The 21,951-nt window shown below is 52.3% G+C and overlaps 7 protein-coding genes across 7 annotated transcripts; 5 read left to right on the plus strand and 2 right to left on the minus strand.

Annotated features, from left to right (window-relative positions):
• Positions 1–822: 822 nt before the first annotated feature.
• Positions 823–3,715, minus strand: V8C40DRAFT_257383 (translation initiation factor eIF3 core subunit b; the record flags this gene model as incomplete). The annotated part of the gene is made up of 3 exons (XM_083218484.1): positions 3,188–3,715; positions 1,575–3,108; positions 823–1,497 (listed from the first exon to the last, which is right to left on the minus strand). Coding segments are annotated over exons 1-3 (2,245 nt in total), but the record flags the coding sequence as incomplete, so codon positions are not given.
• Positions 3,716–3,769: 54 nt separating this feature from the next.
• On the plus strand, positions 3,770–6,035 carry V8C40DRAFT_257384 (chaperonin-containing T-complex subunit CCT2). The gene is made up of 4 exons (XM_083218485.1): positions 3,770–3,964; positions 4,072–4,223; positions 4,298–5,672; positions 5,749–6,035. The coding sequence occupies exons 1-4, from the start codon at positions 3,962–3,964 to the stop codon at positions 5,806–5,808; spliced, it is 1,590 nt and encodes a 529-aa protein (XP_083068117.1). The 5' UTR covers positions 3,770–3,961; the 3' UTR covers positions 5,809–6,035.
• Positions 6,018–7,307, plus strand: V8C40DRAFT_257385 (uncharacterized protein). Its single transcript, XM_083218486.1, has one exon. It carries the CDS (start codon positions 6,239–6,241, stop codon positions 7,268–7,270), a length of 1,032 nt encoding a protein of 343 aa, XP_083068118.1. The 5' UTR covers positions 6,018–6,238; the 3' UTR covers positions 7,271–7,307.
• A 1,936-nt stretch (positions 7,308–9,243) lies between these two features.
• On the plus strand, positions 9,244–11,902 carry V8C40DRAFT_123674 (uncharacterized protein). Its single transcript, XM_083210970.1, has 2 exons — positions 9,244–11,061; positions 11,133–11,902. Exons 1-2 carry the CDS (start codon positions 9,403–9,405, stop codon positions 11,634–11,636), a joined length of 2,163 nt encoding a protein of 720 aa, XP_083068119.1. The 5' UTR covers positions 9,244–9,402; the 3' UTR covers positions 11,637–11,902.
• A 375-nt stretch (positions 11,903–12,277) lies between these two features.
• On the plus strand, positions 12,278–14,072 carry V8C40DRAFT_123683 (uncharacterized protein). The gene has a single exon (XM_083210971.1). It carries the CDS (start codon positions 12,543–12,545, stop codon positions 13,653–13,655), a length of 1,113 nt encoding a protein of 370 aa, XP_083068120.1. The 5' UTR covers positions 12,278–12,542; the 3' UTR covers positions 13,656–14,072.
• A 3,358-nt stretch (positions 14,073–17,430) lies between these two features.
• V8C40DRAFT_123698 (fatty acid desaturase-domain-containing protein) lies at positions 17,431–19,270 on the plus strand. Its single transcript, XM_083210972.1, has 2 exons — positions 17,431–18,544; positions 18,620–19,270. Exons 1-2 carry the CDS (start codon positions 17,530–17,532, stop codon positions 19,030–19,032), a joined length of 1,428 nt encoding a protein of 475 aa, XP_083068121.1. The 5' UTR covers positions 17,431–17,529; the 3' UTR covers positions 19,033–19,270.
• Positions 19,271–20,086: 816 nt separating this feature from the next.
• Positions 20,087–21,836, minus strand: V8C40DRAFT_257400 (SAM-dependent methyltransferase). Its single transcript, XM_083218487.1, has 2 exons — positions 21,184–21,836; positions 20,087–21,113 (listed from the first exon to the last, which is right to left on the minus strand). The coding sequence occupies exons 1-2, from the start codon at positions 21,369–21,371 to the stop codon at positions 20,246–20,248; spliced, it is 1,056 nt and encodes a 351-aa protein (XP_083068122.1). The 5' UTR covers positions 21,372–21,836; the 3' UTR covers positions 20,087–20,245.
• Positions 21,837–21,951: the final 115 nt, after the last annotated feature.

Raw genomic sequence — 21,951 nt, forward strand, 5'->3', positions numbered from 1 at the left:
CAGCACAGCACAGCACAGCACAGCACAGCACAGCACAGGTTCTGTCTGTCTGTCGATGCTCGTAAAGGGACTCAGAGACTCAGGAGAAGGGCGATGAGGAGAGGGAGAGGGAGAGTGGCTCAGATTAGTCCTCCAGAATCATCCAAGATGGTGTGGTGCGGGTTTGTGGGTTGGCCCGACGCTTGGCTGGGTACTTGTACGCGGTGCCAGTCGCTTAGCGAGTTCTCCGCCCACGCCGGTACCGTCTCAGCAGCACATCGGCAGCGGGCCCAGAAGTACCCTGGGCGTATCGGTACGTGTTGGCCAGCAATCCCCACGTACTGTCTCTAGAAACCCCCTGCCATCCCGGCCTCACCAGGGCTGGATCCTCAAACGTGCTCAGCAGCCAATTGCAGAGATTGGTGCGAATAAGAATCACGGCTCGCCCAGAGCTTGCCTTGCATTCCCTGCAGCCCACCAAAAACAACTTGACGCAGGCTGTTTAAAATTGATTGCCGGTCGCGGCTTACTGACAGTATACAGTATACGAGAATGTATGTACAGTCCAGGTTCCGGCATACGTGTGCACTTTGGATGGACTGTGTATTACGAAGCACACGCACGCTTGCGGAATTGATGGAACAAAGCAAAGCATCCAGACTCTCAACGCACTGACTCACCTGACTAAAATGCTGGGTAAGATACAGTAGTAAGTGGATGGCGCGGTAGATAGACAGATGGGCCAGATGCTGGCTGCCGCGCTTTTTGCCTCCCCCTGGGGCTAGAGGAAAATAAAACAAGAAAGCAGAGAAAAGAAAATCACAGCATCAGTAAAAGGCGAGGTGGAAAAAAAATAATACAAGCATGAAACAAGGTTAAGAAGCACCAACGTTGGTGGTGGCAGTGATGAAGCAGCCGCAGCAAGACAAAAAGTAAAAGTAGTAGCTTCTTCAAAACACTTGTCATTATTTGTGCCAATTTTCCGTAAAAAAAATCCGGTGGAAATCTACCCATACATACGCGCAAAGCACTCCCGGAATGCCCATGCTAGACAAAAGAGAGAGACCAAGCCATCTACCCTATCACCTCCTCGCTCTCTTCCAACACATCCTCGACAATCTCCTCAATCACCCGATCGCTCTCGATGCTTCCTCCTTCGGTGCCCTCCATCTCCTTGGTCTTTGCCTCTAGCAGGGCGGCGTGTGGATCCAATGGGAGACCCAGCACCTCCCGCTCTTCCACCACTTCGGCCTCGATCTCCGCACGCCAAGCATGCCACTCGTCCAGGACGCGGCGACGGGCCTCGACAACTGCGAGGTCGGCTGACGCACCGCGGTCGGCGTCTTCCTGCTCGAATACTCTGCTGTACTCACGCAGGTTCTTACGGATCTGCTTCTGCTCGTCTTTTGACAGCAGTGTCGGCGGTCGAGGCCGCCAAGCAAACTGCTTGAACTTTTCAACGGGCTCCTCGCGCAGGGCCTCACCCTTGAAGTCGTAGATGTGGTATCCATTTTCCATCTGTGATTATTTATGTTAGTCAGCTTATGCACAAAAAAATTACAAGTTACACCTTGTGTGGACACGATAACACGTACCGCATGCTTCCATGCTGATGCCCACGTGGCGACGAATCGGCCTGAGGGATCCCACTCCACATCTGTGACGCCGTAGTGATCGGCTGTGTTCATGAGCTGCAGGTTAGCGGTCAGGTCCTTGGCTGACTCGGGCTTCTCGCCCTCAAAGTCAACGTCGTAAAAGTCGAGGTCGGAGCTCTGCTGGTTGGCGATAGTGGCAATGACAACAAACCGGCCCTTTGGTGACCAGTAAATGGCATTGCTGTTCTTCTTGTCCAGGGTGCGCAGCAGCTTGAAGTTGCCGGCATAGGGGCCCTTGGACTTTTCGGGGCAGAAGAAGGAGACGGATGTCTTGGGAGGGACGGCAGTGGGGCCAACGGGCTCCGTGGTGGTGATGAGAGCAAATCTATCGCCCTTGGGCTCCCATGCAAAGTTGATGACGGTGTCCTTGATAGTATCAACGACCTCGACAGGGATACCCTTCTCCTTGACACGGAAGATTTCCAAAGTCGTAGCCTGTGACTTCTTTGACTTGGAGTGTCGGTCAACCTTGACACACAGGTACGCGGCATCCGACTGCCAGTGCAACTTGGCGTCGCTGACGTTGAATAGGTTGAGACTTCGCACAACCTCCTTGGAGGGGATGCTCATCATGCCGACTTTGGCGGGGTTGCTGCCAGTTCCGGGCTGCCAGAAGGTGAAGAGCTGCTCATATGTCTTGACACCCTCACGCTGGGGGGTTGCGGGGGCCCAGTCAAAGTCAACCACGCCTTCAATCTTGATGCTGGTCTTGTCGAGGAGGTTCATTCGGGGGAGCTCGTAGACGGAGATGGAGGCACCGGGAGTCAGACGAGCAACGTACTTGTCGTCCGCGGACCACTTGAACGCAGGCCACTGCATCTTTGGGGGAGGCTTGCCCTCCTCTCCCTTGGGGGCATCCAGGTTGGCGAATGATCGGAGAGGAGTGGCGGTCTCAATGTCCCAGATGACATAGTTCTTGCCCTCATCGTCAACAGACAGGGCAGGGTGGCCAGTCTCGGGGATTGAGATGGGTCTGTTAGACCAGGTGACAATGTACTTTTCATTCGGGGAGAAGGCGACCAGGTTAACAAAGGGGTGAGCAAATCTGGCGGCACGGGACCAAGATGCACCAGCCCACAGCTGAACACCCTGCTGGTGGACTGAAGTCAGGTAGGTGCCCAAAGGTGACCACTGGAGGAAAGCCTCAGTCCAGTGCTGGCGATCGACAATGTTCTCGGGCTGGTCCTTTTCGTTGTTCCAGAAGACGCCGACGGATTCACCACGGTACATGACGAACTGGTCTCGGCCACGGCCAGAGGGATCCTTCAGCCACCATCTCAAGTGCTCCTTCTCGGTGAACTCTTCGATAACGGGGGGGACGTATTTCTCGTCAACTCGTCCTTCTCGGCCATATCGCTCAATGTCGGTAATCTTGTTGACGCGCAGGGTGTGCTTCTTGTCCAGGGGAACGCCATCCAGCTGGCGGGTAGCGGCCTGGGCCTCAGCAGCTGAGGAATATTCGACAAATGCAAAGCTAAATCCCCCCAAACAAACTGTCAAAAACCAGGTCCCAGATTCAATAAACGAGAAAGTAAATCAAAGACCCTGCTTACCGCATAGACTTTCCATCGTCGCCCATGGGCATGTGGATCAGCTCCTCCTTGGTCTTGCCAACAGTGTTGAGCTTCTTCAGCAAGAATTTCACCAGCTTTGGCTTCTGATCCTCCGTGACCTCGGGAAGGCCATCGATGACCACAAAGGTGTCGTAGCCCAGCTCCAACTGGACCTCAAACTTCTCGCGTAGGTCAGAGATGTCAATCTCATCTTCGTTAAACTCGTCGTCGTCGAGGTCAGCCTCGCGCAGCTGGTCGAATGAGGGCGCCATGATGGGAGGAGGGGTGCCGAGATTGCCCCGCTTCGGCGCGGCAAAAGTTGAAGATTGGGTAACGGCTCAGGGGCTTCGTTTTTGAATCTCCAAGAGAGGAGGATCAAGAAGGGATTCTGGCGTTCGGCCGGTGCGTTCGAGGCGCAGGGCGTGGGTGTTTGGTGCAGCAGGCGACGGCGGGACTGCGAACGTGGATTTTTTTTGGCGGCGATACCCGAACCACAGCACAAATTTGTTGTTCTAACTTTGAACAAAGTGTGCGGCGGAGAAGCGATGTTCCTGAGCCGCGAATTCTCCGACAGAGGGGCAAGTCACGTGGCCGCGTCTTTGCATGGTGGGGGTTTTTTGAGATGGCGCTTTGCAGGTAAAGGAGAGCTCGGCGGCGTCGTCAGGAAAAACAGGCACCAAGGAGTGCTTCTCTTCAGCTTGCAGGCCAGCCCGATATAGCCTCCTTTTACCTTCCATTGTATTCGTTTATCCGGTTTGTCACCAGCAGTTCATCATGGTATGTCTCACTGTCACTACCCTACATTTTACACGGCTTCATCTCCAGCTGCTTCTTCTGTTGCCCAACTAAACTAACATCTGCTAACAATCTCCCCCGCCATATAGTCGTTCTTCCCAACCCAAATTTTCGAGGAGGGCACCATTGAGGAAAAGGGCGAGAATGCGCGTCTCGCTGCCTTTGTCGGTGCCATCGCCGTCGGTGACTTGGTCAAGAGCACTCTTGGTCCCAAAGGCATGGACAAGATCCTTCAATCTGCGTGAGTGCCCGTCCATTACAAATCCCCAGCCAACCTGCCCCTCAGCCCCTGAACTGACCCGTCCTTCCATCTAGTTCCACCGGCGATATCATGGTGACAAACGACGGTGCCACGATCCTCAAGTCAATAGCCCTCGACAACGCCGCCGCCAAGGTGCTGGTCAACATTTCAAAGGTTCAGGATGACGAAGTCGGTGACGGCACCACATCGGTTGCTGTGTTGGCGGCCGAGCTTCTGAGAGAGGCCGAGAAGCTGGTTGACAAGAAGATTCACCCTCAGACAATCATTGAGGGCTATCGGATAGCCAGCCAGGCTGCTCTCAAGGCACTTGAGGAATCTGCCGTCGACCACAGCAAGAGCCCTGAGGCCTTCCGAAAGGATCTCATTGCCATTGCGCGAACAACCCTCAGCTCCAAGGTTCTGTCACAGGACCGTGACCACTTCTCCCAGCTTGCCGTCGACGCGATCCTCCGTCTGAAGAAATCATCCGACCTTAGCCACATCCAGATCATCAAGAAGGCCGGAGGAAAGCTGAGCGACTCCTACCTGGATGAGGGCTTCATCCTGGACAAGAAGATTGGTGTAAACCAGCCCAAGAGGCTGGAGAAGGCAAAGATCCTGGTCGCAAACACATCGATGGACACAGACAAGGTCAAGATTTTCGGTGCGCGAGTCAAGGTCGGCTCAACTGGAAAGCTGGCAGAGCTGGAGAAGGCCGAGAAGGACAAGATGAAGGCCAAGGTGGAGAAGATCAAGGCTCACGGCATCAACTGCTTCATCAACCGCCAGCTCATCTACAACTGGCCCGAGCAGCTCTTTACCGACGCCGGAATCATGTCTATCGAGCACGCCGACTTTGATGGCATTGAGCGACTGGCACTGGTGACTGGAGGCGAGATTGCCTCCACCTTTGACCACCCCGAACAGATCAAGCTTGGCCAGTGCGACTTGATCGAAGAGGTCATCATTGGCGAGGATACGCTGATCAAGTTCTCCGGTGTGGCTGCTGGCGAGGCATGCACCATTGTGCTGCGTGGTGCTACAGAACAGTTGCTTGACGAGGCCGAGCGAAGTCTACACGACGCATTGGCCGTGCTTTCGCAAACTGTCATTGAGCCCAGGACAACCCTGGGAGGTGGATGTGCCGAGATGGTCATGGCCAAGGCTGTTGAGGGTGCGGCCACACGGATCGAGGGTAAGAAGCAGGTGGCCGTCTCCAGCTTTGCAATTGCTCTCCGACAGCTGCCCACGATTCTGGCCGACAATGCTGGATTGGATTCCGGTGAGCTGGTTGCGCGCCTGCGAAAGGCCATTTATGACGGTCTGACTACGTATGGTCTGGACCTGATGACTCCCGGTGGTGGCATTGCGGATATGCGTGAGGTTGGCGTGGTTGAGAGCTACAAGCTGAAGAAGGCGGTTGTGTCATCTGCCAGTGAGGCAGCAGAGGTAAGAGAGTCTTTTTCCATCCCCCCAGACACCACGGTTACCCTTATATGGCATTGTGCTGACACCCATGATACAGCTTCTCCTAAGAGTCGACGACATCATTCGGGCGGCCCCACGGAGACGAGAGCGCATGTAAGAGGGTGGGAGAGTTGGAAAAATAAAGCAAAAAGTTCAGGCGCCACGGATCTCGACGAGATAGAAGCTTAATGTGGATTGTAGCGATACCATAGACGCATGAACATGGACTGACAAAATACAATGCCATGAACAAGAGCCTTTTGTGTTACATTTGGTTGATAATTAATAGCGTCGACTTCAAGGCGTGAATCTGGTGGCGTGACCCAGGATTCACTTCTTCCTCACTTTTAACCAACATTTCCGTAGCCGCATTACTTTTCTCCTGTGACCTCTCCTTAACTCTACATTTCACTTGACACACATTCTTTCAACCTCATTCTCATCAATCACCACACGAGTATCTAACCCGCGTTTAACACAGAAAGCTCTTTCGCCCTTCGTTCCTGTATAGGGCAACAAAATAGCAACCACAAAAACACGTGAAAACGATGAATTCAACTAACGACGTCATATCTATCGAATCGTCCGATAGCGACTCAGACTGCCAAATTGTGGAAGTCATTCCATCGCCTCCTAAGCGAGGCAAGAACAACTCAAGATGGCAGAAGAAGCTTTCCAGCAAGACGCAAACGAGAAGCAGAGAGATGACGATGCGCCAACTAGACAAAGTCGTTTATGAGGATCGTCCCAGCATGTCATCGGCATCGAAAGGATACGCAAGGCGCTTGAGCGTGGATTTGACGGCAACGGGTTGTGGCCTCCAGGGTACCACCTTCAAGACGGATCATTTGCCTGATACAGAGCCAAACGATGCCGATGCGGTGTCGCATGTTGATCTGGAGGATCCTTTCTCTGTTCAACGGTACATTAACGACGATTCGGAAGCAGCGAGCATTTCATTTCCAAACTTGGCGCAAAGTGCGGAGTGCAAACAAGAACCTCATTTCGAAGATGGCGATAATAATGAAGATGAAGATGGCCAACGGAGTGCTCGATCTAGGTCTGGCTCTACGGCGACTCTCGATTTTTCTCCCGAGAGAGAAAGCTGTAGCGACTCGGACAAAAATGTGCATGGGATTGTCGACATGTTTGACGAAGCACTTGGATCAACAGGGTTGGCCCGTACAAGAGACTGTACGACGGTGGATGCTTGTACTATGAGAATGATGCTGCATAACAGTGGCTACCTTACGCCAGCTGAGGAAGCTTCTTCAGAGAGGTCGGATCCAATTATCTTGAATATGGAACTCCAAATTGAAGAGAAGGCTCTTGAAGGAGATTCGTCAATGGTGTCGTCGAATGCTATACTGCAGCCTCACGAAACAGCATCCAAATCTAGTCATCAGCTTCCCCAGGCAGGAAGATGGGACTCAGTTGTCAACGTTGCTGCTTTCAAAGCTCTACCAGGGCCATTGTTTACTCAGCCTAAACAAATACTTGATGTGGTTACGTACGAGTCCATTATGGAAGAGAAGGCAGCAAAGGAGGCGAAGGAGGGGAGAGGAGAGAAGAGGCAATAATGTAACATCTTGTTGAGTTGAGCTTGTTAAAGTTGGTAGTTGTATGTGATACAGACGGTTCAGTTCAGCATTGACACAAGGTGGCAAGGACAAACCTTGAAGCAAGAGGACAATGTTATGTATGTATAGACCATGGATATTTACAATACAGGGCGCTGAGGAGATTTATCGTCCCACATTAAGACATCGTGCCATGCCTTTTGAGCTCTGGCTATTTCTCGAGTATGGAGCATCTCCTGCTAAGCAAAATAGAATTTCTCAAAATCCACTTTGCCACTTATATGTGCATGTAAGCCGGCATCGCCTCACCATGAAGGGGCTGCTTCTCAGCCATGCCCTTGTGGGGGCGACCAGGACTATTTATTTCCCTGGCAAGGGACTCTGGACGTTCCGAGAGGATCTAGAACGTGAATTGACACAGAGTCACGATCAAGACATTGCAGACAATAATAAGAATCAATCAACAGATGGATATTAATAGCAATATGGCATGTATGTCCCGGCATGTCTTTGATATGCTATTAGTGGTACATGAATCTGCAAGACCAGACATGTCATAATCTAAAGGTGCTATTCTTAGGTAGGCGAGAGTCTGCAGACAAGCGAAAGGGAGCTATAGCAATTTAGAATTCGCCTCGATAAAACGTACAAGGGAGAGCCATGTGGGATTTGTGTCGCGCCGGCGGTGAAGCTATTCTGGGTTCCTGGTAGGGCTGACTGTGTATGTACATGTAAGTTGTGATAGTTTTGAAGTTGGTTGGCGTCTGACTACAACCAGTAAAGATAGTAGCATTGAAGCAGTACAGTATGATTATAGCAGGTTTATTCCAATCTCAAGCTCTGCTGATAGCGGTTGATACAGCCAGCAAGGATACAAGTTGCACAGTCTTGCTCGGCCCCCGAACCAGCCGAGATTGAACTTCATCTCCACTTGGTCAGGGGCTTGCTGATGCGACACTGTGGTGCGGCCGCGAGATTGCAACCACACATACCGTGTGAGGATTAGGATTGATAGCTAGGAGGGCCCCGGGCTAGCTGTTTGAGAGGATGGGAGTGCTGAATTGCCCACTGGTGCGTGTCAGATACATTGCAGACTTGATGCTTGTATCTTGACTAACAAGACAAGCTCTTGTGAATGGTGCAACAACAGCATGAGGTAACACAACACAGCATAGCATATCCTTTCCTCTCTCGGGAAATACAAGCATGAGCACACACACACACACACACACCATCCCGCTCGGTACTTAGCAGCTGTAGATAAGGTAACCGAAGACTTAACGTCAGACATACGCACGCAGTCTTACTGGCGTTGTAGCTGCAGCATCACCATCTGCATGCGTCTGTCCAGGTTCTGGCTTAGTTCGTCCACAGGCGACTCCGCCCTGAACGCGATCAAGTACAAGCCGCGCTTGTATCGGCTACAACGCACAATTGGAAACGGGGCTAGCACAGACATAATGCAGCGCCTGATTGCACAGCAAGCCTTGCCCCGAAAATACAAAATACAGGCGCTGCAGCAAGAAAAGAAGGGGGGTCGCTAGCCTTGCCAGATGCTCACTGCCCAGGTACCCTGTACCAGCTCGCAGATAATTGCACATGTACCCAATCCCTCCTTGTTTGAAGCATCGATTTGGCGCCTCCTTGGCTCGTCATTCCCTCGATCCTCCGCAATTCTGCATCTTCTCTCTCGTCCTTTTTTTTCTAGATCCCTTCTTCAGCTTCTTTTTTCTGTATCCCTTCCACACTCGTTAGATCAAACATTGAAGCTGAGAGCTTTCAGTCGTTTTGCCTCTAGTGTTCTTTGCTTTTGATTCTTCGTTTTTCTCTCTTTTCTTCTCACATTCATTTTCGTCGTCTCTTCTTTTTTTGCTCAATTTACTGCTGTACAGCCGACCTCTCGACCCTGCGAGGATCAGCGTTGTTTCAAATCTCGAGACACCTCTTGTTGACAGTATCGATACACCCGCGGAAGAGCATCAACTTTGTCGCACTTCACAGCGTAGACAAACAACAACGATCCGTCGTCTTCTCTCTCTACTGCCGTCCCCGCCCTCCCATCCGACCTCCTCTATCCTCTTCCAACCGCCGACGAAACGAACAGGGCAGCTGGTTGCCCTGTTGATGCAGCAATGATTCGTGATCATGGCGTTGGAATTGGCATCATCAACGGTGGCTTGGAAACGGCCGCTAACCACGCCACGATCCATGGCCACGCGAGCCCGGACTCTCCTCCCGGCATGACCACGTCCAAGAGCTCCAAATCGTCGTCTTTCCATTCGCTCAACAGCGACGACGCCAGCGTCCTGTCCGACGTCGGCCACTTTGAGGACATTGGCCTCAACGACGACGGTGTCACCCCAAAGGCTGCGTTGCACAAGGCTCGCGGGCCTCGAGACCTTGCCTCTGCCAAGCGGGCGCCGCGCTCGAAGCGGTCGTTTCCCAATCTCAACGGCACTGCGGTGGGATCGAATCCGCGGAGCACCTCTCTTTCGTCCTTTGCCGATCCGCGGCCCGCGACTCTCACCAAGGGATACTCGACATCATCCGTCCCTCAATCTCGCCGCCATCGCAGCACCAGCCCGGGCCTGACGCCGGACCCTCGCGACCCAAGTCTCGCCGGCAAGCCACGACGGGGCAGCTGGCAGGTTAGCCGCGACCGCAAGTCCATTTCGGAGCTTGAGCAAGAGTGCGACGACGATGACGACGATGACGACGACATTCCCGACGGCCTGTTTCTCGACAACGTGCCCATTTCCCCGCGCCCACAGAGTGAGCGACCTGCCAGCCGGCCGCAGTCCATCAAGTCTGTGTCTCCATCGCCTGACCGCCGACGCAACAACCGAGTTCGCAGTGTTGGCAATGGCACGCCTCCCGTCGCCCAAGCGCAGGGCTCATTGCGGTCGCCAAGCTGGAAAACCGACGGCGACAGGCCGCCCCCGAGCCCCCTCCGGGGCAAAGCCCGCAGCTGGACCATTGCGCTTGCAGACTTGAATGCAGATACGAAAGACCTTGTTGAAAAGCTGGAGGAGCACGCCGACGAGATGCATGAAATCGAAGCCAAGAAACATGGTGCACGACCCAACACATGGAATCCGAACCAGTCTGCGAAGATGGAGTACGAGAAGAAGCAGCGCGTCAAGTCGTCCTTTGCAGAGCTTCCTCCGCTACGCCGCTCCAACATCATGATTGACCCGCTCCCCATTTCCAAGGAGAAGGAGGCTGTCCTGAGCCGCACTCGGCCGTCGTGGCTGCCACCCAAAGATCCCGCCGAAGAACGACGCCATCTCCGTGAGTATCAGAAGATGATGATTGCCAGTGTCAAGGCAGAGGAGCGCCGTGAAGCAGCGCGAAAGAACAAGGTCGACGCAAGAGACAACAATGCGGACAGGGCCATGCACATCTGGGAGGACGATATTCTTCCTCGGTGGAACCAAGCTATACGTGAAAAGGCAACAAGGGAGCTATGGTGGAAGGGAGTGGCTCCTCGCAGTCGGAGATCCGTATGGGCAAAGGCCATTGGAAACGAGCTTGGCCTGACCGAGGCATCTTTCAAAGCAGCCTTGACCCGATCAGAAGAGCTGGAGCAGAGAGTCAAGACGGACAGGGGCGATGCAGAGGACCTACGGCGCGTCAAGTGGTTTGAGCAAATCCGCAAAGACGTCGCTGAGAAGACGTGGAGGGAGCTTCGAATATTCGAAGTGACTGGCCCGCTTCACCAGGGCCTGGTAGATGTGCTGAGAGCATATGCCATGTACAGGAACGACATTGGCTATGTGTCAGGATGTAACGTGAGTGATGTCTTTTCTTTTAATCTTTCTGCCCGTATCATGCAACGCTAACTCATACATGACGAAAACAGACCATAGCCGCACTGCTCCTGCTTAATCTACCGAATCCCGAAACCGCATTCATCGCGCTGGCCAATGTCCTCAACCGACCTCTACCACTATCGTTTTACACCTTTGATCGCGGCGCGCAAGCATCGGCATTCCACCTCGTGCATGACACACTCAAGATCAAGTCAAATTCCCTCTACGAGCACTTAACCAAGACGGTACCAGGCGTCCAGCTCGACCAGTACCTTACCAACATTTTCACCAACCTCTTTACTGCGCATTTGGCCATTGACGAAGCAGCAAGGCTCTGGGATGTTTACGTCTTTGAGGGTGACACACTCCTGGTTCGGGCAGCTGTTGCCATTCTCCTAAACCGAGAGATGGACTTGATGGGCAGCAAGACTGCGGAAGAAGTGAAAGCCGTCTTGTCCAGAACCAGCGCAGGCGCCTCATCGACGCGAGCATTGAGCGAAGTTGGCGCCGAAGATCGATTCATGCAAAGCGTCCGCGATGCCGGAAAGCACTAAACGATCGCTTCATTTCATTTTTTCTCCTCATCTCTTTATAAAAAACATGAGCGAAGCAGTGGGCTTCTTTTCTTCATGTTATTTTGCATATCAACTCACTATCTAGGGGCCTCACCTCCCCCCAGACATATTGATGCCCACGACATTTTTGGTCTGATTCCCGGGTGGTAATGTATATCAAGACATAGAAACGGAGATAAGGGTTGGCTACGTGAGGTTGGGCGTTGGTCAGGTTACAGTTTTGGGAGCCCTAGTTGAGCAACGCTGAGCACGTTTCTCTCTTTTTTATTTTATTGTTGCTTTTCTCTTCGTTCTTCGTTCTTCTTTTTTTTTACTATTTTGAGAAAGAAAATTGGCGTGAAATTTATATCAAAGCTTAAGCGAGCAAGGGATTTATCATATGGGCACGACTGGAGCTGGCCAATCTTAATCCGTATTATTAGTGTCTATTCAGTCTTTGCTTTAGAGAAGCGGACAAAATTGACTTATATTTGGGTTTCCAACTCTGTGGTGTTTTTGTATTTTGCCTCTTTATTTTACCCCGTCTGTATGTCTAGAATAATACCTTGATATGATCATATAAGATGAGACATTCACAAGATACATGCAAATGCAAATAAGCTCATTTTTATGCTTGGGCTGTTGTGCAGATGATCAACTCGATGAGGTGAGGTTGACCGCATTGCAGTCACGTGCGCGGAATGTGTGGGCTTTTACGTCAACGCTCCGTCAACCGCGACAAACTGGCGTCACCACTGCTGGGACTGGACAAAAATAGCCCTACACACTCGCTTTACAACGCCCTGCCTCGCCCATTCTCTTTGCTTCCGGCATCAAGTGTCTTGTACAGTACAGACATATACAATTAAATAATCACAAACAGCTTGATACCGAACAAACTGCTCCATGCCGTCTGGGTACAAACATGGAGACACTCCGGCAAAGGCCATGGTGCGAGGCACCATTTCCTATCTCGAATCCCAGGGGCTGCCGGTGAACAAGTCTGCCATCTTCCGCCACTTTGACTTGTCCCGATCTCAGGGCTATGCGGCCCTCCATGCGTCGCCAACGCCCAAGAGCGACGACCCGGAATGGGGAGAGACGCGAGGGCGGCCTAGCAAGATTGCCGACTCGGACCTGCAAAAGATGGAGCAGATCCTGTGGGATGAAAAGTATGAGGATGTGAGCCTCAACTGGAGCGGATTAGCTAAAGAGGCCGGTTTGGAGATGAATTGCAACCGGCGGACGCTGCACCGAGCCATGGGGACGTTGGGCTATCGCCGGTGTCTTGTCTGTGGGCGGATTCACACGCATAAGCGGCATCGGGAGAAGCGCTGCGACTTTGCTAGAAAGGCATTGCGGACGTATCCCGTTAAAGAAGACTGGCGCCGCGTCCGGTTCAGCGGAGAGCTGCACTTTGGCTTTGGGCTCGACGGGAGGATGCGCCTGACCCCTCGAAGCGGCGAGAAGCTGTGCAGCGGGTGCGAGCAGGAGCCGGGCAACGTGTGGCCGCGGGACGTCAGGCGTTTGCACGCGTGGGCGGCGGTGGGCTACGGCTTCAAGAGCGAGCTGGTGTTTTACGACTCGTCCACCAGCCCCAAGGGGAACGGCGCCATGTCCATGGCCGACTACTGCGATAAAGTGCTCGACAAGGTGGTCAAGCCGTGGCTTACTGCTTCGGGGCCCAATTCGTTTGTGCTGGAGGAGGATGCGGATGTGTTTGCCCACGGGAGCGCGAGCAAGATCAACCTCGCCCAGCAGTGGAAGGACACGCACGGCTTGCGGTGCACGTTTAGTTGTGGGGAGAGCCCCGATCTGAGCCCGCTGGATTCTTTGTGGCCGCCGAACAAGCAGTGGACGTCGGAGCTGCTGAAGGACTGGGAGGACGAGACGCTGAAGCAGGCGGCGAGGGAGGCGTGGGCGGGGTTGGGCCAGGAGAGGGTGAATATGTGGGTGGATGCGATGCCGCAGAGGTTGCAGATGGTGGTGGAACTGGATGGCCGGATGGTGTCCTGGTGAATGAGGCTATCCAAGCCGAGGAGGCTGGATGGTGTTGTCGTGAGTGAGATCATCCAAGGTGAGGAGTTTCGGATTGTACTCGGAACTTCGGCGATGTGGTTCCTGGGCTGAGCTCGGAATGGTGGGCTGGAGATGGAGATGGTGAGTCTTTTTTCTTTGCGGAGATTTGAAGCGTTTTTCTTTGTGATTCCCTAGGTTTGGATTGATTCATGCTGTTTACTTGGCGAGGCGTACGGGGCTAGGATAAATGTCTAGCAGGATATGATGATGATGGCATGGAACATGGAGCTTGGAGCTTGGGATGAGAACACGCATTATGGGTATGATGATGGATTGGATGTTTGGATTTGGAGATTATACATATGGATTTAGGAGAATAATATTATTTAAAGTCAACCTTTTTGATGAAAGCAGTGGAATTGGGTACTTTTGATATGCCTTTGTGCCGGGAATATCAACGAGTCAATTCTATGTAAGAGTAATCGTTTGAGAACTACATCTTCTTGTAAGGCTGCTGGCACATGTACCATCTCGGTATTGAGCTGTCCAGAAGTACCTCTCAATACCCACCTTGAACTAGGTATATGTCAGTATGCCTCAAGGTCTATTAATCTACTACACAGGCTCAAAGAAGTATATCTGATCTACGCATCATTCGTCAAAGCTACCACACAGCCTCAAATTGGTATTATCAGATATAAGCAGTATTGGTCAGACTGCGTAGCCTCTGTACACCTTCTCTTCTAGGTAATAGATCAAGAGACTCGGCTGCGTGCTAGATTAGGCGGCAACATACGATGTGTTATCTCAGAGCCTAATCTAGAGCACCTGATGCATCCTTTGTGTCTGTATCGAGTGCATAGAAAATCGCCCAGCAAATAGTTCGCTTACACACATCCTGAAGCCACTGGCGATAACACAGTGCACACAACCAAACAAATGATCATCAATTCACACTGTACCTTACGAGCAAATCCCACCAATGACAACAGCCGCAATTACTAAGCTCGGCAAGGGGGCGGCAAAAAGCACGTGGGTTTTTTTCTTTTTCTTTTTGCGGCGAATCGGGGTGCCCCACGCCAGATCGACGGGCAGGGAAAGGGGACCCTGGGCGGGTTTATGTGGCCCCTCAACAAAATTCCCAACAGATGTGGGGGAGAGACAGTTGAGTGTTACGGTTGGTACTGCCTTGTGAGACTTGAGACTTTTGCTCGAGATGGGCAGATGATTGCAGGTTTTCTCAGTTGGTTGGAAAGTTGGCTGTGATCCTGCAGAGAATGCTGGATGCTGGATGTGAGACAGCTGGAGCATCACTTGTGAGAAGTATTATGCTGTGTTAAAAGAGACAAAAAAAGAAAAACCAGTACCGGTACCGGTACTTACAGATCCGAGATTTACTCCCCAGAGAGACATGTATACGAGTACATCAGGTAGCAAGAAAATTGCCTCGCCGCCACCTACCTGTACGAGTATTTGCCTGTTCTGTACTATTTCCACGGCCCAATGGAACAAGAGGAACGAGTCGGGGAGAGAAGAATAACATGCTCACGAGCTTGCTCGTCTCACTCTTCCTGCTCCATCCCGAGAGCCATATTGTAAACATATTTGCCCTCTTTTTTTTTTTTTGTTGGACTTGATGATCTGATCTCGTTGCGTGACTTGAAGGAATGACACCAGACGGCAGTGTGAGATGCCGAAGCGGGCCAGGGCGGACAGCAGACCATGAGGAGAGGTGTTGAACAGCGGAGAGGCGGAGGGGGGGGAATAGCTTCAGAATTCCAATTTCACATGTTCCGAGGCTTGGGACTTTTCTTTTTAAGCGTTTTACAGGGACGAAGAAAAGCTGGGGTGTGGGAGAGTAAGCTTGTAAGCCTGATGTGATGCGAACGCATTGCATGAAGCAGCTGGGATCGGGGAGAGTAGCAGTTCTAAGCAAGCATCGAGGATTAGATGGGATTAGTTGGTATGAGTACAGTAACTACATGGAGCAGCATCCATGACACACGAATCGGGCGTAGAGCCGTTAGCATTGAGTCGTATAACTCCAGAAAAGAAGCACACCATCAACCTTTGGCGCCCTCCAGCCCAGAAATCGAAACTCGGCTTCACATGTCTGTCTCTTCCCTCCTAATCTGAGCTGCGTCTCTGGTCAACGACGATCGCCTATCTTGTTTTAGGCTCCTTCAGCCCAGCCCAGCCCAGCCGAGTCCAGCCCCCCCGGCACGTCCGCACGCCCCTCATGCAGGGTTTTTTTCCTTCTTCTTTTTTTTTTTTGCCTTTGCTTTTGCGGCGAACGGCGGCGCACTACGTGGTCTCTTCGGGAGCGAGTGTGTACGGGTACGGGTAGCAGTACTTGTGTAGATACAGTAGTCTATGTCCGTGTGTTTCTGGGGGGTGGGCATTGATTATCTCCGTGCGGAGGATATGGGGGGCGGTTCGTGTGTCTTGGTACCAATCAGGCTATGCGGGAATACGATGTAGTTACGACGCCTCCTCTACTGTACATTACAGACATGCCCTGTAAAAGACAATGTGAGCATACAAGACAATGCAGCTGTCTCTTTGAGAGGGAATTCGTTAGAGTCAGCCAAGAGCGCCATGTTGAGAGAAGGAATCGGACATGGCTTATCTTAGTCCCCCGGACAAGATTCATTTTTTTTTTTTTTCATGTGACGGTAACGGCGACGCCGCCAGAGATCTTCACACGAATAATGTCCATCACGAAAGGCTGCAAAACAGCAAAAGTGATGCGACACGGTAATGGCCGTCCATCAGCAGAGCCGAGTGCTTGGTTTCACGGTGGCCATGTATTTTGTTATTCCCTGGTTCGCGGAGCAGATACGGAGAAGAGAGGAGTAGCATGTACTTGCACTTTACACTCGTACCGCTACCAAAACCAGGCTACGGGACATCCATCTGTCCAGGGTCCAGTTTATTCTTTTCGGGCCCAGATCTGGCGTCAAGCTCGCCTCCAATTGGCACAAATTTTTCTGCTCCTCTTTATTTTTTTCCAGGGGCTCGTCAATCAGGGTCCCCTTTTTGCTGTGCCTGTTTGAAAGGGCAAAAGGACTCAATTGAAGAGAACAAGAGCGCAAGATAGCAGCAGAATAAAATGGAAGCACAACAAGATGCAGTGCAAGACAGAATTGAGGCAAATGGACATTGATAGTACCAGAAACATGTACCTGTCATCTTTTGGCCCCAAAAGCAACGCCCCACGCCCTGGCGGGAGGAGACGAGCAGAAAAAAAGGGCTCCAGAGCCGCCCCAACAAAAAATTATCTCCCAGCTGCCATGCCATTGCATCTGCTTCTGCATGTACCGGGCCAGTGGGGGGGAGGCCAAATCGTCCAAGGGGGGCCCGGCAAGTCCAAAGTCACTCTGGCTGTGGTTTTTGCGTGGGCAGGACTTGGGCTTGAGCTTCGGGCTTGGGCTGCTGCTGTGTGTGAGTGAGTGAGTGAGTGACTTGCTTGGGCTCTTTTGTTCTTTTTTTTTCTTTTATCCCCGATTTGCCTTGCATTCCTCGTTTGATCCTCTGAAACGGATCTTCCCATCCAATCACTTCCGGATCGGTTGCAGGTCCCCTATTCCCATTCTCCTCTTTGCCCCCCCTCAGCCTCTGTCTCTGCCCTCCCCAGGACAAAACAAAAGCGAGGCCACCCCCCCAGTTCGCCATCCTCTCTCTCCTCGTCCCGTCCCCTGGAGGCCCCGTTCAACCACACGCCTGTCCTATCTTATCTGATAGCGAGCTGTGCTCTCGTCACTTTTTTCTTTTTCTCTTCTTCTTCTTCTTCCTCTTCTTCCCCTCAACTCCTCCTCAACTTGCTTCGAGTCTCTGAGAGATCTTGAGCAACTTGTTCATAGAGAGCATCGCCATGGCTTCAACCGCTGTGCCCCTGCCTGTAAAGGCCTCTCTCCGGCGCAATGTGACCGACTCAACCGAGTCCTCTGCTGCCGTGTCCCCCATGGACTCCCCCAGACCGTCGGCTTCGTCCACGTCTCTGTCGTCTCTGTCCTCAGTCGACGTTGCTGGTGTCAAGCCCGCCGACTACGGCCGCCTGGTCGACACCTACGGCAACGAGTTCAAGGTGCCCGACTTCACCATCAAGGACATCCGCGACGCCATCCCCAAGCACTGCTTCCAGCGCTCCGCCCTCAAGGGATACTCGTACATCATCCGCGACATCATCTGCCTGGCCACCACCTTCTATGTCTTCCACAACTACGTGACCCCTGAGAACATCCCCTCAACCCCCGTCCGCGGTGCTCTCTGGGCCGTCTACACCATCCTGCAGGGCCTCTTCGGCACCGGCCTCTGGGTCATTGCCCACGAGTGCGGCCACGGCGCCTTTTCCGACTCCAGCCTCATCAACAACGTCACCGGCTGGTTCCTCCACTCCGCCCTGCTGGTCCCCTACTTCAGCTGGAAGATTTCCCACCACAAGCACCACGCCTCCACCGGCAACATGGAGCGCGACATGGTCTTCCTCCCCCGGACTCGCGAGCAGCACGCCACTCGCATCGGCAAGATGGTCCACGAGCTGTCTGAGCTGACCGAGGAGACGCCCGCCTACACTCTCTTCATGCTGGTCATGCAGCAGCTGGTCGGCTGGCCCAACTACCTGCTCACCAACATCACCGGCCACAACTTCCACGAGCGCCAGCGTGAGGGCCGTGGCAAGGGCAAGCACAACGGCCTGGGCGGCGGTGTCAACCACTTTGACCCGTCCAGCCCTCTGTATGAGGCCAAGGACGCCAAGTACATCCTCATCAGCGACATTGGCTTGATCCTCGCCTTCAGCGCCCTCTACTACCTCGGCAACACCTTTGGCTGGTACAACATGGCCATCTGGTACGGCGTCCCGTACCTCTGGGTCAACCACTGGCTCGGTGAGTCTCAAAATCCCCTCATGTCTGAAACAGTTGCAAAAGTTCCCACTTACTGACCTATTGTCTCTCCCGCAGTTGCCATCACCTTCCTGCAGCACACCGACCCCACGCTCCCTCACTACACTGCCGAGGAGTGGAACTTTGTCCGTGGCGCTGCCGCCACCATCGATCGTGAGATGGGCTTCATCGGCCGTCACCTGCTGCACGGCATCATCGAGACCCACGTCCTGCACCACTACGTGGCCACGATCCCCTTCTACAACGCCGACGAGGCCTCCGATGCCATCCGCCCCGTCATGGGCGAGCACTACCGCTCCGACGTCAAGGACGGTGCCATTGGCTTCATCCGTGCCCTGTGGACCAGCGCTCGCATGTGCCACTGGGTCGAGCCCAGCGCCGAGGCCAAGGGCCCTGGAAAGGGCGTCTTGTTCTTCCGCAACCGCAACGGTCTGGGAACCAAGCCCGCGGTTCTGCCCAAGCCCGAGTAAGATTTGGGTGGCATGAAATTGGGACAGAATAAAAAAGTGTTAGAATCTTGTGTTTGCGTCTGTGCGTGCGAATGGTCAACTGCAGCAAAAAAGGTAGTTTTTTTTATTTCTTATGGCTGGCTTGAAATGATTTCTTTCTTAATCAACCTAATGGAAAATCATGGGTCGCGGAGCTTGATGAGCCATCATCTCTGCAGAGAAGTCCAGAAACTTGGTCAAGCCAGTCAGATATGAAAAAGGAAAAAAAAAAAAAAAAAAGATCATAGAGAGCTAGATGTATATGAAAGGATACCAATAGAGACAACCTACAAGCCACCACGTTTTTCCTCCATTTTTCCAAATACTGTTGTAGTAGATGGATGTTCTTGTCATGACTGAGAGACTGGAATGTTGATTAAGACACGCGAGGTCCGTTCACGATGCGGGGATGCCATGCTTTTAGGATCAACGACCCCACAGTCGTGTGCCGGGTCCGGTCATGCCGGCAATTTTTGGTTATTTTCTTGATGGTGTGGCTGTGCTTTTGATTCGACATGGGTTTGTCGATCGAAGTTGGGGGGTATGACTGGTGAATGATGTAGGGCATTTGAGTGATGTGTATGGGAATATACAAGGATAAAGTCTTCCTTCGTATGTACACTGCTGAGATGATTTCTGGATAAATTCGGGTGTTCGTAAATGGGCATCGTGAGTTGGGTATGAGCTGGAACGAATGAAATGTCGTGTGTTTGAAGGTGTCGTCGAAAGTTGCGATGTAAGGTAGGGATGTAATTCGCGGATCAAGGTTATTTTTTAGCTGCAAAGTTTATGGCCCGGGCCGCTCTTGACTCTTTTCTCTTTGCATTCCTATTGAGTAATCTGATGGAGCTTCCAGGGGTGACTTCTCTAGCCATGGCGTTTTGGTGAGAGCTAATCTTAATCTCCTCGTCTGTCGCCTTGATATAGAATGAGTGACAGTTGATGGGTTGCGTCTGTAACAGAAGATGGCAACCCGTTCACCAGTTCACAGCTCGATGACTCTTTACAAGATGAAGCTTCATCAAGTAAAAGACTCTGCTGCTGGGTGCTTACATGGGCGACTGCATAGATCCAAAGTGTATATATGTAACCAGTCATAAGAGCTGAGGCGATTCACGAGCTCATCATAGAAGAGAGCCTTCCAAATCACTGCATTCACATTCAAAGTGAATGTATCAACTTAGTCACGCTGCTACTACTGGCTTTTGCTCTTTATTCTCCCGACAATAATCGCCGCCTTCAACACCCTCGTCCGATCAAACCACTCATATATCCTCCCCACCATCGTATACCCCGACAACGAAATGCCGTACGGACTCAAAGCAACATCCTGTTTCCACAAGTGACCCGCCAACCCTCCAAAAACATGGTCTGAAATGTCCCGAATCTCAACGCACGCCCTATCGTAGCCGCACTCGACGAGTTGGTCCCGGTACTGCTCCTCGGTCAAAAAGGTTCGCCATGGACATAGCAAGATGAAGCCCAAGATCCTGACGGCCAGGATTTGCCACGCAGACGCCGTGTCACTGAGGATCAAATCAAAGGCCATGACATTTGCGCTTAGCGTCTGAGAAGCGCGCTTGAAGATGGGCTTCCTCGACGGCGAAAAGTGATACAGGCAGTCCAAGCCCATGAGCCATCTCTCACGAAAAGTCTCGTCCGCCAACCCGTCAACAGAAGCGCAAACGGCGCTATTCCAGGACTCGGGCTTGGCTGCGTCCGCCTGGAACAACTTGAAGCAGCTTTCAGCTAGTCCGAGCGCGCTACTGCTGCTTTCTTCTCCTTCTGGGATGGCGAGTGCGGCATCGAGCCTTTGCTGCGCTTCTTGGAGCTGCACGGCGTTCAAGGTGAGTCCGACGTAGCGAAACTGGGGCCGTGAAGAAGCTTGGATGAGCTCGGCGAGGGCAACGGTCTGGTCGCCGCATCCGAAGCCGACGTCTAGGACTGCGACGGAGTGTTGCGATTTTGCGGTGGACGTGAGGCCTGCGGCTTGTAAGAGCTTCTCGAGCATGTTGCGCGCAGCCTCGTCAAAGTGGTGGATGGGTTTGCCGTCATCTCGAGTCCTGAATAGATTGAACGTTAGGAAATAGATATTATAAGATTGATGTTTGTTTAAGAGATGGGCAAACTCACCAGAAGCCCAGGTTCATCCACATGGATGGAAGCGGCGTCCTCACGTTGAGTTTCCAGTGGCCCAGCCCGTAAATGTCGGCGGTTCGAGTGAGCGAAAAGGCCGCGATGGCCAGCAAGACAATGATGGTCAGACATCCGGCTGTGAATCCGATGATGAAGTCGCTGGCGGAGGATGATGGCCAGGGCATTTGAGCGGCTTGGATGGTTGTGATCCAATGTTAAATTGCATGAGGCTGTACAGAAACTTCAACAAGTGGCAGTACTACAGTGTTATAAGAATGGAAATTGAGGAATTATAGATGGAGTTTAGCGGGGCTGGATTAGGCGCATGTTACAATGCCCGTGATGTATTTTGACTTTTGCGTCTTCCCGTCTCACGAGCAAAGCATCACAGAGTGAAAAGCGTCCAATCAGCACCAACTTAACTCTAGTCGATCTTGTGTGAAAAGTTGTGACTTGTCATCCTGCAGCCACCACACTAGAAGCCTTCGAATCAAGCCACCCGCTCTGATGAGAACGATAATCTTGAATCATCAAAGAAGTCACTTCACTCTATTTTCGACTAAACATTAAATCAAGCTTCCAGCTCCAGTGGGTTCACACAAAGCACGTGCCAACTCCATTTACCTCTTTGGTACTCCGTAGGACAAAATAAAGAACAAGAGGCAAAAAGAAAAAAAAAATAGTTTCAAGGGTTCGGCCTTGATGCGGTCCGGCGGGGAGTCTGAAACGCCCTGGCCGGTCCAATCAGGCCAGGCGGTTAGCTGC

The sequence above is a fragment of the Trichoderma camerunense genome, assembly GCF_050948025.1.
Source record: "Trichoderma camerunense strain CBS 138272 chromosome Unknown V8C40scaffold_24, whole genome shotgun sequence".
In the NCBI taxonomy this organism is placed as follows: Eukaryota; Fungi; Ascomycota; class Sordariomycetes; order Hypocreales; family Hypocreaceae; genus Trichoderma; species Trichoderma camerunense.

Bases quoted from the DNA above. Each gene is read 5' to 3' on its own strand.
- V8C40DRAFT_257384 (XM_083218485.1), top strand. The intron at 4,224-4,297 runs GTGAGTGCCCGT...CCTTCCATCTAG, and splicing joins GACAAGATCCTTCAATCTGC to TTCCACCGGCGATATCATGG. The intron at 5,673-5,748 runs GTAAGAGAGTCT...CCCATGATACAG, and splicing joins CTGCCAGTGAGGCAGCAGAG to CTTCTCCTAAGAGTCGACGA.
- V8C40DRAFT_257385 (XM_083218486.1), top strand. From the start codon at position 6,239: ATGAATTCAACTAACGACGTCATATCTATCGAATCGTCCGATAGCGAC.
- V8C40DRAFT_123674 (XM_083210970.1), top strand. From the start codon at position 9,403: ATGATTCGTGATCATGGCGTTGGAATTGGCATCATCAACGGTGGCTTG. The intron at 11,062-11,132 runs GTGAGTGATGTC...TGACGAAAACAG, and splicing joins GCTATGTGTCAGGATGTAAC to ACCATAGCCGCACTGCTCCT.
- V8C40DRAFT_123683 (XM_083210971.1), top strand. From the start codon at position 12,543: ATGCCGTCTGGGTACAAACATGGAGACACTCCGGCAAAGGCCATGGTG.
- V8C40DRAFT_123698 (XM_083210972.1), top strand. From the start codon at position 17,530: ATGGCTTCAACCGCTGTGCCCCTGCCTGTAAAGGCCTCTCTCCGGCGC. The intron at 18,545-18,619 runs GTGAGTCTCAAA...TCTCTCCCGCAG, and splicing joins CTGGGTCAACCACTGGCTCG to TTGCCATCACCTTCCTGCAG.
- V8C40DRAFT_257400 (XM_083218487.1), bottom strand. From the start codon at position 21,371: ATGCCCTGGCCATCATCCTCCGCCAGCGACTTCATCATCGGATTCACA. The intron at 21,114-21,183 runs GTGAGTTTGCCC...CAATCTATTCAG, and splicing joins TGGATGAACCTGGGCTTCTG to GACTCGAGATGACGGCAAAC.